At 41.4% G+C, this 12,455-nt stretch overlaps 1 protein-coding gene across 1 annotated transcript; it reads right to left on the bottom strand.

Annotated features, from left to right (window-relative positions):
* Positions 1-2,889: 2,889 nt before the first annotated feature.
* TMEM212 (transmembrane protein 212) lies at positions 2,890-12,157 on the bottom strand. Its single transcript, XM_031680015.2, has 3 exons — positions 11,999-12,157; positions 4,163-4,222; positions 2,890-3,267 (listed from the first exon to the last, which is right to left on the bottom strand). Exons 1-3 carry the CDS (start codon positions 12,155-12,157, stop codon positions 2,890-2,892), a joined length of 597 nt encoding a protein of 198 aa, XP_031535875.2.
* Between the last annotated feature and the right edge of the window lie 298 nt (positions 12,158-12,455).

Raw genomic sequence — 12,455 nt, 5'->3', positions numbered from 1 at the left:
CCCATCATGGGGGCTTTACCCTCATGTCCTCATCTAAACCTAATTACCTCCCAACAGCCCCATCTCTTAATACCATCACGGTGGGGGTTAGAGTGCCAATGTAAAATCTGGGGATGACACAAACATTCAGTCCCTAGCACTCACACCATGCTTTTGTGAATGTTTGTCAAAACCCTTCATGCCTCTTTCAAGCACTTCCCACTCTAGTTTCAGTTGAGTACCAGTTAACTGCATGCTTACACACCATCACTGTGTGATCTTTAATGAGATGCTGTCAACTGTGTCCCCCTCCCCCCAATTCATATGTTGAAACCCTAATCCCCACTGTGATGGTATTTGGAAGTAAGTCATTTGGGAGGTAACTACGTTAAATGAGGTCATGAGGGTGGGGGCCCCCATAACGGGATTAGTGTCCTTATAAGAATAAGAGACAGAGAGATCACTCCTCTCTCCAGGAGCAGGCACAGGAAAGGCCATGTGAGCACACAGTGAGAAGGCAGCCATCTACAAGCCAGAAAGAAAAACTTCCCCCAAACCAACCATGCTGGCACCTTGGTCTTGGACTTCCAGCCTCTAGAATCATGAGTAATCAATGTGTGTTGGTTAAACCACCCAGTCTATGGCATTTTGTTATAGCAGCTTGAGCTGACTGGGACCCAAGATAACTTCAATTCTACATAATGAATGTGGTTATTCCTAAGGGGATATTTGATTCATTTCCAAAAATGTTTTTGAACTAATGGACTAAAATTCTTGGAAGTGAATATTTTCTGTCATAATATTGACTGTTACATATGGATTTTGTTTTACAATACAGTACAACTACAATTTCCTCCAAATTTCCCTTCAAACCATCACTTTTTTCTTTTTTACAAATTTTCATAGGTCTTGAGTTTCCTACTATGTACTACATTTACACAAGAGAATTTCAATTTTAAAGCAGACACATAAGATGACAGCTTTTAAAAGCATTTTCAGTGTTTCGTTTCTATGAGAAGGATGTGATCAGCAGCATAATTTGCACTATTTATTACAGTTTTAAATAAAATTTTCAAAATATTACTTAACCCTTTCAGCATGTAGGGAATCTAACAGCATAACTACATGGAGGTTCATTAGACACAAAATCACTATGTAGAATTCGGTGTCTCAACAAACGATTTACTGTTTCTTCTAAGAAAATTGTGTGTTTTCTAGAATTTTGATAAACAATGCATTTATTTCACTGCTGGAAATTGTACCTAAAGTAGCTGAGATTTCTGCATAGTAACAAAGGTTTTTTCAGGCTGCACATGCTCCTTTAGGGCTCAGGGCAGCAGTGGTGTATTTATTAATACAGAACATCATGTTCCATTATGTCAGCCACTCATCCTCGCTAATGAGACATGATCAGCCACCACTATGGATTAAGTGGTGTCAGGTCATCCAAAAATGCTTACCAATGACATGCTTATTAAATTTATCTAGAACTTTCACCATACTAGTGCTGCATTTTATGCAGATGGGAAAACTGAGATTCTGTCCAGAAGCGACACTAAGTGAATCTTGAGCTAGGAAGGGAGTTTTCATCAGAATCTCCTGGGGCATGTGTTAAAAATGTACGTTCCCTGCCTCCAACCCGAGTTTCTGACACAGTGGGAATGGACCTGGAAAGGATCCAGAAATCTGGTTTCACAGGGACCCTGGGTGATTCCGATGTCTTTGATCCACTTTGGGGAACATCTTGTGGGTCCTACACCTAGCTTAGAAACCACACACCAAGAAAGTGTTCTGAGCAAGTTGCGCAGAGTCCAAACCCTGAAGTCAGAGAACTGGTCTCTGCTTTCTAATTAATTTTCTCTCTCTCAGGCACTTTAGGTGGCCTCACTGTTGGGTTTCCATGGGGCTGGCTTACCAAGCTCTGCATATATATATTTTTTTCATTCTTTTCTCCCTATCCTCCATGCTACATTAAACCTCAAAGTTACGGGGGCCATACTTAAGGTGACAGTGATTAGCACTTGTGCTGAGAGGTCATGAATGTCAACACGAGTGTGTGGTTCTCCTATGTTCTTTTTAACAAACAGTTCTAGAAAGTTAGGATGTTTGCCAAGAGGGAGAAATCTCAAATACTAAACTTCATGTCCTGGCAGTACAGTGGGGAGGTGATTTTGGTCGGCGGGCTCCTTGTAAAATCAGCTCTGTTGTTAAGAATGTACAGGATTTCCTTTGCAGATTTATGTAGAAGTTGAAGAGGACAAGGCTGACCACAAAAGGCATTGAGAGTGCCAACTTCTTGTCTTCTAGCTTTACTGGTTGGTGTTGATAGGATGAAACTGGGGAAAAATCGGCTACTATAACCCAAACTCACTTGACCCTAATATAATCCTAACTTGAATCATAAAGTCAGTATAAGAGTTTGCAGTGGGAAATATCTCTTTTCAGAGGGAGGCTGGCTGTTCAGCCTCCAAAGGAGGGACCCAGTATTGACCACAGGAATTTGGAATCAGAAATCATTTGAGCTATACCCCCCGGGACCTTGCTCTAATCCTCCTGGAGGCCAGAGCCTTACATCTTAATGGTTTAGCAGAGGATGAGAGGATACAAGGTGAGTGAGGAGAGAGCCCATGATAAATATGGCCCGATTAAGAGAAATAGCTCTGGGTTCTGAATCTGACCCTACTGCTCATTAGCTGTGCGACCTTGGGCAACTTACATAAACTCATTAGCCTCCATTTACTACCTGCAAAAAGGGTAGTCTACTGACACACGGTGAATATTCAGTTCATATTTCTATTTTTATCATATCATTAATAGTATTATCGTCCTCTCGGAAAAAGTTGGAAAGCTAAATCTGAGGTTGGCATTCATTAGTCTCTTGGCTAGGGTAGAAGTAGAAGAATTTTGGTTTTACAAGGTACAGGGGATGGAACAAGGACTGGCTCCCCCTCTCTGGAAACTTACATTTATGTGCCCATCTCGGATCAGTCTTGCAGAAAGTGTGATGAATGATGTCAAGGACACACATAGCATGGTAAAACTCAGGCACAGGTCAAAGGCTTGCAGCGTCAGGTGGTACTCTTCATAGTGAGGTGGGTCTACACAAACTGACGGGAATCTTGTATACGGAAAGGGAAAGGCAACTGCATAACCCAGGTAATTGGTCCCTGCAATTCCGGAAAAAGAGTAGAAGCAATACGGGCCAAGGAGAGCGGATTTCAAGGCTACTGCAAAATGGAGTGGACATCCCATAATGCTCAGAATCACAAAGGTGAAACCAGCTTCCCACTGAAAGTGAAGCAGAAACAAATCGTTACTTTGGGAGCTAGTTTTTTCAGAAGTTTCTTAGCAATATAAGGAAAGAGAGAGACGCTGGGTATTCATCTTTCGTACTAGGAGATGAAGGAGAGATGGCTTACAGACTTCTCTTTAGGCCCTTTGGTCCTCCTCTTGAACCTTCACTATGGAGAATAACTTATCAACCAACTAGGGTGGGAAAAACAAAGATGAGTAAACCAAATTCCTGCCTTACCCTAGGACCTTATTATTCAGGGTGTGGTCCAGGGTCCCAGAGGACTCACATCCCCTGGGAGCTTGTTAGAAACATAGAATCTCAGGCCTCAGCCAGACCTACTGAATCAAAATCTGCATTTTAACAAGGTTCCCCAGGTGATTCACACATACATTAAAGTCTGAGAAGCACTGCTGTGGCCACAGGAAGATCTATAATCAGACCATGGTAGTCTTTCTGTCCCATGGGGTTGCTTGGCTCTATACTGTTGAAATGCAAGATAGTATAGAATTTTCATCCTTTTTTGGGGAGGTTGTACCAGAGAGATTGGAAGGAGATTCCAGATTGAGAAATTGAGGCTCGAAAATGCATTGTTAAAAATAGAGGAGCCTATAGACTCATTTCTTCAAAATGAAATTCAGGAACACTAATTCTGGCTCTGTCCTCGCCAGACTACAATACTTGAATACAATAATCACAGGAACTTGTAGAAAATGTTTGGAGCAGGTATCAGATAAAAATTATCCACTTAAAATATAGTTTATTACTGGCATCCTTCTTGTAAAGATCGATTAGAATTCAATTCTAATTGGAAACCACATTCTCTGTGTTCCAGTAGAGATCTAACCTTCAAACTCCCTCCATCATTCTACTCGATGTCTAGAAGTTTACCAGGTATCTCTGGATCCACTGTCTGTGAGCCAGCAGTAGGAGGACACCGGTCGTGATGGCCTGTGAAAGGAAAGTGGGAAAACAACAGCTATGACTGAAGGCGCCTCTGGAAGGAGCCCAATCTGTCTCACAGTTTGACAACTTTATCATGAGCTAGAAGGACTAGCAAGTGGCCAAATGGATTTACGGCTCTGAGCGTCACCTCATCCGTGATGACAATGAGGAAACAAAGCCATCAGTGTCACAGAGACATGATTCATACAAGCTCCTTTTTGGATTTCCTGTGTTGCCTTTGCCATCACAATTATGGCCTTTACCACTGTAAGATGTCACTGCAGTCAAAGTGGGGCTTGATAACCCTTGCCATATGTCTTGTTTTGATGAGCCGTCTAATGTTCCTCTTTCTCACATATTGATAAAACTACAAATGGGAAGAACTGGAATGGAAACGTGTCACAGGTCCCGGAAAACCCTCCCAGCATCTTTTACAATTTGCTTTCTTTTGAGATTCTGCAGCCTCAGCCTGCTAGTGGGTTGCAAATCTGTGATCCCTGTTACTCTGGGAATAAAGATCATCATTAGGATGAATGCAGGATGGGGCATTTATTGTACTGGGGCAGTCGCGTTCAGCTTTTCAAAAAAAAAAAAAAAAGAGTTCTTTATAGTCTCCGTGGAAGAAAAAGGCCCCAAGTGCAGACTGAAATAGTTCAACAAAGGAGGGAATGGTGTCAGCAGAACTGAGCAATGGATAGTGAAAAAAAATTCTGGGCGCATCTTCGATTCGGCACCAGGTCTGATGGAGACCTTTGTGGTGACTGAGTCTGGAAATTGCTTACTCCCAACCCATAAATCATTTGTTCCTGGTCAAGGAATGTTTTGAGGTTGAGAGAGAAAACCAGGAAGAGATGTGCCTGAAATAAGATATAGGATGAGGACAGGACTAAAAATAGTTACAAGTTAGGTTTTTGACAGAGACATAAGCATGACTGTATGTATAATATCAACAAATTTAAGGGGGAAAAGTCAGAGCTTTTACCAATCTGGTTTTGTGGGTTGCTGCTTTTTGTAGCTCCGGCTCTGGCAGATGTATTGTTTTGAGACCTAGCTTTTCATTTTCCTGGCGTATTCTATTTTGAATATTGGATTTAGAGAATTTGAGAGCAAGGGAGAAAAAGCACACACACATCCACTCACACAAAACTTCTCATGGAGCTAAGCTTGAAATTCCAGGCTTGGCATCGCCATACCATAAAACTCCTGTGGACAAAAACGGAACCATCTGTAGTCAAGAGGTTGGCTTGATTCTGCAAGAGCAAAGTTTCCAAGGGACACTATGGAAGTTGAGCCAGCATAAATAGTCCAACAAAACAGGAGAATTATTAAGATCAACTGTAGTGCTGATGGTAAGCCTGGGGCCAGTCTCTGCTTAAGGCAAAGCACTTGATGGACACGTCAGTCCCCTGTGAGAGAGAAACACTAAGACAAACGGGACAAAAAGCAAAGGAGACGCCACTGCTGGTTTAAGTCCAAGTAGATAGCCGACATTATCAGATGCGGAGATTCTAGGTTGCCTTCATTGCTTTGGCACAAACTGTTTCTTTCCTTTTGAAAGTTGAAAAATCCTGCAGAATTGCAGTTGCCTGTTATTTCTGTTGTAACTGCCAGCTTGAATTTTGCTTTGTTTACCCAAAACTTTGAAAAAGATGTTTCATGGGGTAGGCCGGCATATGAATGCTGTTCAGTAACTTGTTAAATCCACCCCGAGACCAGCACACCCATCTTTACTGGTGCTCAGCTGCCTGTGGGAGATGGAGTGCGGGTGTTCCCTCAAGAGTCACAGGATTTTCCTTTTCTTTCTTTCATTTTTTTAAAAAAAATTATTTTTAGATAGAGAAGGGGGAAAGAATTAAAAAAAAAAAGGAAGAGATTTGAGGGTAGGGAAGAGAAGTCAAGTGGGAAAAGGAAATGTGGGAGTGTCTGAGAGCTGAGAAGCTGGGCAGCATAGGGTGGTCGGATTGTGAGGAAGGACGGAGGGGAGGCCGTGCTCGGGGAGGGTGTGCGTGCAGAGGGGAGGCCCTGCCCCACACCCCCCAGCCCCCACCCCCACCCTCCCCAGCTCTCCTTGACAGTCTACTGACTTGCTCTGAGGGCAGTTCCAAGGACGTTACTTGGGTTTTACAAAAGTTGCTGCTAACATTCTCCGTGATAATTGTGAACCCTCCCACTAAATTTTTAAATTGCCCCAGTAAAGGACGCCGTTCCCAGAAGCAAATGAATTGAAGGAAGCAGAGAGCAGTCACAACAGAAATAGGAACCTTCAGAGGAATTATTATAATATGGGTGAATTTGTTCACTTAACAGACATCTATTTTGGGTCTACTGAGAAGAAGGGATGTGCTAAGCACTGTGCGGAGGGAGTAATGTAACAGCATCTAACACTAACCGAGCACTTCCTCCGTGCCAGGCACTGTACCAGACACTCCGTGGGTTAAGTCACTTCATTCTCATAATGAATAGCCCTAGACTGCAGATCTGCTTATTTTTCAAATGAGGTACAGAAAGGCTGAATATGACGAGCAAGCTCACCCAGCAACAACTACACAAATACTGGCTCCAACTCTCAATGGAATTTACAGTTCAGATGTGAAAGGAATGTCATAGAAGAACGTCCATAACCTTAGGCAAGCGCGAGTGCTTTCTGTGTGAGAAGAACGCAGTGACAAGATATCACTTCCAGGGGGAACCATCGCTGATGAAGGCATGGAGGGCTCGGAGCAGATTGGAAGGATGGATGTGATTTCACTGGGAGACGGCAGAGGGAAGGGTGGTCCAGGCAGCAGGAGCAGCAAGGGCGCAGGGCACTGTGGCCGTCGTGCTTGGGGAACAGTGACAGAGGAGCCCAGACGTGCGGGAGGGTCGGTGCTGGGCAGGGAGGAGCAGGACAAGAGGCCAGATGAGGAGGGCCTCAGAATCCAGGCTCACATATCTGAACTTTGGACGATGAAGCAACACTGAAGGTTTCTGAAGGAGGGGCCAGACTGACGCAGCTGAGGTTTAGAAAGATGGGCTTGTTGTTGCACGCACGCTGGACTGGAATGGAGTGAGGCCTAGAGGGCTCTGTAGGACCTTGGTCTTCAAGATTTTTTTTTTTTCAAACCCCTACCCACAGTAAGAGACGTATTTTGCAAGTTGGAAATATTTTTATATCTAACCAAAATAATAATAACCTTATTATGTATGATACACTCTAATATTCTCTATTCTTTTCTATTCATGGTTTAAATGCTGCTAACTACCCAATAGATTGATTTTATAACCCACCAATACATAGATTCCCACAGTTTGGCTATCAGAGTTATTGAACTGTAAAACCTGGGTCGAGGTTGGGTGGGAAGTGGGATGGAGTTGGGGGAGGGGGCTGCACAGTGAAAAAGAAGAAGAAGGAAGGCATAGGGATATACTTTGTAGGAAAAACAAAAGTTACTTGGCAACTCATTGGATGTGATGGGGTGGGAGTGGGGCTGAGGTGGGCTGGTTTAGGGAATTGCTGCCTTAAGCACAGTCCTAAAGATCAGGAGCATCTCTTCCCTTGGGAATTTGTCAGACATGCAGAATCTCAGCCTCACCCTAGACTCACTGAATCAGAGCCTGCGTTTTAACACAATCCCCATATGATTTATACACACATGTCAATTTGAGAAACACTAGTTTAGAGGAAAGGATTGAGTCAAAATTCATTCCAGGGTTTGAAATTGGGTTCAAAGAGTGGGAAGTCAGGAGAAGAAATAATTGCTTTTGGTGGTTAGATGATTACATCTTTGGACAAGTTCAGTTTCGAAGCTAGGATATCTGAGTGGAAAATTGACCATCAGTTTGCTGGAAATCACAGGACTGTTGAAGTTATAAGAGACTTGAGCAACAGTGCAACCAAGTCCCTTCTCTAGTGGATGAAGAAACTGGAGCTTGCATGGGTAAGTCTGGCTCGACCTTTCTCCACAATTCTTGCCTCCCAGAAGGATTCTGGGTGCAGCACTGCTGCTCACCATTGGCCGAGTCACTGGACCCTCCAGACTTTAGGTCCTGGATTTAAACTCACTGTACTGCAGTCTCTTCATCAGAGCTTGATTTACAGGCCAGGTTTTCCAGGATTAAAGTAGAGCTAAGTCCTTAAGGCACTATGATCTCCTTGCTGCATACTTCGTAGCAGCTGATGCCTTTAAATAACCTGATTCAGAAATCCTAGGAAAACTCTTTCATGTGGCTGTCAGAACAGAGCTCGGAGAGTCTGAGGACCAGTATTTGAGAAGAATTTAGAAAGCCTTGAATGAAAGTCACCGAAAAAATACCAAGTATGCATCACTTCTAAAGATCTATCTCTTCCAATCTCAAAAGAGATACAGAGTCATTTTCAAAAGAAAGTATTGTTGAAATGTACAAATTATCTTTCCACCAGAGGAAGACACACTTTGCAGGCAGGTTGAAAAAGAAGGTTGTAGGATGAGTCAGAGACATTTTGAAGTTAACCCTGATCAGTCAGAGCTGTGGTTCACTAGCAAACTTATCACTAGGAGAAGAAAAAAATCACATTGTTCCAAATTTAGACGTTATTGAAAGAGTGAGCGTTCTTATTGCTTTCCTTCTCATGAGGATTTTTTCCTGCTTTAGTGTAAATACCAGCTTGACCTTCAGTCTTTGCAACCTAATCAGAGTTCTACTGTATTAGGAATTGTGTGCTATCAGAATAGTGAGCATAGGATTCACCACTCATTCAACAACATTTATCAAGCAGTATTTATTGAATACCTTATATGTTACTTACTCACTTTGTTTCAAGTGATGAAGATATAGCACTGAATAAGATAGAAAAAAATCCTGCCTTTGTACATTCTACATTTGGAGGGAAGGGGACAAACAAACAATAAGTAAGTCAACTGTATTGTATATATTTCCTTAAAAAAAGAATAAAATAACGCCATTTGCAGCAACATGGATGGACCCAGAGATCGTCATTCTAAGTGAAGTAAGCCAGAAATAGAAAGAAAAATACTGTATGATATCATTCATATGTGGAATCTTAAGAAGAAAAAGACACAAATAAACTCACTTACAAAACAGAAACAGACTCACAGACATAGAAAACAAACATGATTACCAGTGGGGAAGGGGGTGGGAAGGGATAAATTGAGAGTTCAGGTTTTGCAGATACTAACTACTATATATAAAATAGATAAACAACGAGTTTCTTCCATATAGCACAGGGAACTATATTCAATATCTTGCAGTAACCTATAGTGAAAAAGAGTATGAAAACAAATATACATATGTATACGTATGACTGAAACATTATGCTGTACACCAGAAAATGACACAACATTGTAAACTGACTATACTACAATAAAAAATAAAAACAAAACAAAAATATTGCATATTAGATGGTATTAAGGGCTAGGGGGAAAATAGAACAGAGTATGGGAGATTGAGAATGCCAGTTGAGGAGGTTTGCAGTTTTAAATAGGGTAATGATGGAAGGCATCAGTGAGAAAGTGACATTTGTTTCAAGAATTGTAGGAAGTTAGGAAACAAGCTGTGTGGGGGAAGAGGCTTCAGGCAGAGAACTGGCAGTGCAAAGGCCCTGAGGCAGAAACGCACCTTGGCATGTTTGAAAACAACAAGGAAAGAAATGAGCTAAGAGAAGAGTGGCAGGAGAGGAGGTCTAGGAGGTAACAGGATGAGGAACTCAGAAGGTCACCAGGGAATGGAATGGGAGAGTGAGGCAGGTGGCAAGGGATTAAGAACAAAGGGTTTGGACACAGAGTAGGACATAAATGAAAGGCATGGTATTAACTAGCATTTGTGTAGGGCTTTAAAACTGGCAGAGCTCTTTATTATACAGTCTTTGCTCAAATTGTGTTCATTCTCTCTGAGTACCTTAGGGTTAGACAGTTTCACATGCTCTCTGTACCTGTGAAATTCCCCTTTCTACAGGTAAAGGCAATGAGGAACTGGCTGCATAAGGGCCCTGAAATCTTGACCACCTACCAAGAATGTCAAAGGGAAATGGCACCTCCCCAAATCCTAACTCTCTGACTCTACTTCCTCTTGCTGTCACCCTCAAAATAAAAAAGCCACCAATATATCTGGGCTAGAGATATTATCATACCATTTCTCTGGGCCCGATTGGTCATATAGATGTTTGATGTAGAACAAGTATATACTCAATAATTTGTGAATTTAATCAAATCACTAATATCTGTTGACCGTATTTATGACAGATTCTGTAGGGATAGGCAAAGAATTACAAGAAAGGGACACACGGTTGGGCAGTAATCATTGTTTTGTTAGACTTTGGGTCAGTTGTAAAGTCTGAATTTTGAAAAACAAAATATCAGAATTCACTTCACACAGAAGGTTGTCTTGTTTTGTGAAACTTCTGTTGTATAGATCTATATATATCTGTAGCTCTGTCTATCTATATATCAATATCTATCTACTTACCCTGAGAGAAATACATAGATGTATTTATGTAGGTTCCAGGTCCTGATATAAAATGTTTTTCTTATCCTGGGTCACTAACAAAAGTTTGGAAGTTGCTGGTATAAATGTAGTTGCCATTTCTACATTCTAGTAGATGCCTAATAAACATTTCTTTGAATGACTGTACGGTTTGGGGTAGGTGTTAGGGAAAAGAGTGGAGGTTCAAGACTTGGGTGGTGGTTGTAATAGAATGTATTAAATAAAGAAAAGCATAATACCATCAGATGGTTTCCTTATTCAGTTCCACGCTCTCAAAGGACCATCCCCTTCCCCTCAGATGCTCAACATCATTAAACCCCACTAGACCGAGTTCCTTTAGTATTGAGAACTTGTTCTATTCTCCCTGCAGCTCAAGCGTGTAGGAGGCAATCAATACATATATATTGAATAAATAGACTACAATATTTCCTAGGGTTTGGCTTTTAGATGATATCCCAGTTCAAGTTCCATTTTTTTAAAAGACTTGAAATATTGCCCCTCCTGGGAGTAGCTACATTTTAATAGAAAACTTCTTAAGATCAAAAGGCTTCAAATTTGAACTGTCTAGTCTCCAGCAATGAATGTCAGGCATCCTGAGAAACAATGAGAGAAGTATTTGTTGGGTCGTTAAGCCTCTGTAACGCCTCTTCAATCAAGCCACCTACTCCTGAGGTGAGGGGTGTCCCTTTCTTTGACCCAGGGAGCTAGACACCAGTGCTGTCATCCTTCAATCATGTGATCGTGCACACTTTCCTAGTGAGGCCTGAAGTTAGTGAAGTCCATCACCCACCTTCTTCAGTTATTTTCAGTTCCAACAGTTGTATGCAAAGAAAAAGATGGGAGAATTCAGACTTTGGTCTTGCAAACCTTTGGGTCATGTAAACACAGCTCAGTGTTTCCAATAAAAGCATTAATCTGAAAATTATTTTAATTTGTTCTTCATTTAAAAATTCTTTTTCATGGATTATACTTTTCTCAGTTCAAATTTCAAAAGAGAAATTCCAATTTCTCAGAATATTAAGGTTAAGAAGATTAAAATAAAAGAACATTTTAAGAATGTCTTGATCAGCATTTCATTATAGTATACATAATATAGTATAGTATAGTATAGATGATTGAATGATATTAAGAAAATCTCATATTTAAAAGATAACTAAACTATTAGAAATCAGGGTTGTCAGGTAAAATCTGATTTTCTTTAGAATTTTGATGTCTTCATATTGTCGAAAAACTTAAAAAGGATATGTTCTTCTGTTTCCTCTTCCCCTCCCACCTCGACTTTCCTCTATTTTCTTAACATAAGTAATAAAAAAATTTTCCTACCAAAGCTCCATTCCAGATGGGACAAGCAATCCAGACACTCCATCCTGTGAACCAAGGCTTGTAGGAAAAGACTGGGAAGAAAGCAATAACTCCAGAGACTACACTGAGAGCCCCCAGAGTCACGAGAATCCAGCCAGCAGCCTGGTATAAGCCCTGCATTTTCCTCAGTGACTTGGGTCCTGGGTCTCAAAGATGTTTTGTTACCAAAACATGAGAGTATTTCAGGCCTCAATAAACAGAAGTTTCTTGGAGACCGTAGCCATGACACATGCGGACTGTTGATCTACTTGGAAGCAAGATTGTATTTGTTTTTGTGAAGTCATGATCAAATGTAGTGAAATAATCCTCAACATAAATTTGACACAATAAATTCTAATACTAGTTTACTTCAGAGAGAGAGAGAGAGAAGTTGTTCCTCGTTATGGGCTCCCACCTCCATTCCCTCCATTCTGCTCTG

This window comes from Vicugna pacos, chromosome 1, assembly GCF_048564905.1.
Source record: "Vicugna pacos chromosome 1, VicPac4, whole genome shotgun sequence".
In the NCBI taxonomy this organism is placed as follows: domain Eukaryota; kingdom Metazoa; phylum Chordata; class Mammalia; order Artiodactyla; family Camelidae; genus Vicugna; species Vicugna pacos.
Note: the sequence above shows the minus strand (reverse complement) of the source record. Positions and strands in the feature narration are given on the sequence as shown.

Bases quoted from the DNA above. Each gene is read 5' to 3' on its own strand.
- TMEM212 (XM_031680015.2), bottom strand. From the start codon at position 12,157: ATGCAGGGCTTATACCAGGCTGCTGGCTGGATTCTCGTGACTCTGGGG. The intron at 4,223-11,998 runs GTAGGAAAATTT...TTCCTTTCACAG, and splicing joins CCATCTGGAATGGAGCTTTG to GCCATCACGACCGGTGTCCT. The intron at 3,268-4,162 runs GTAAACTTCTAG...CTTCACTTTCAG, and splicing joins AGTGGATCCAGAGATACCTG to TGGGAAGCTGGTTTCACCTT.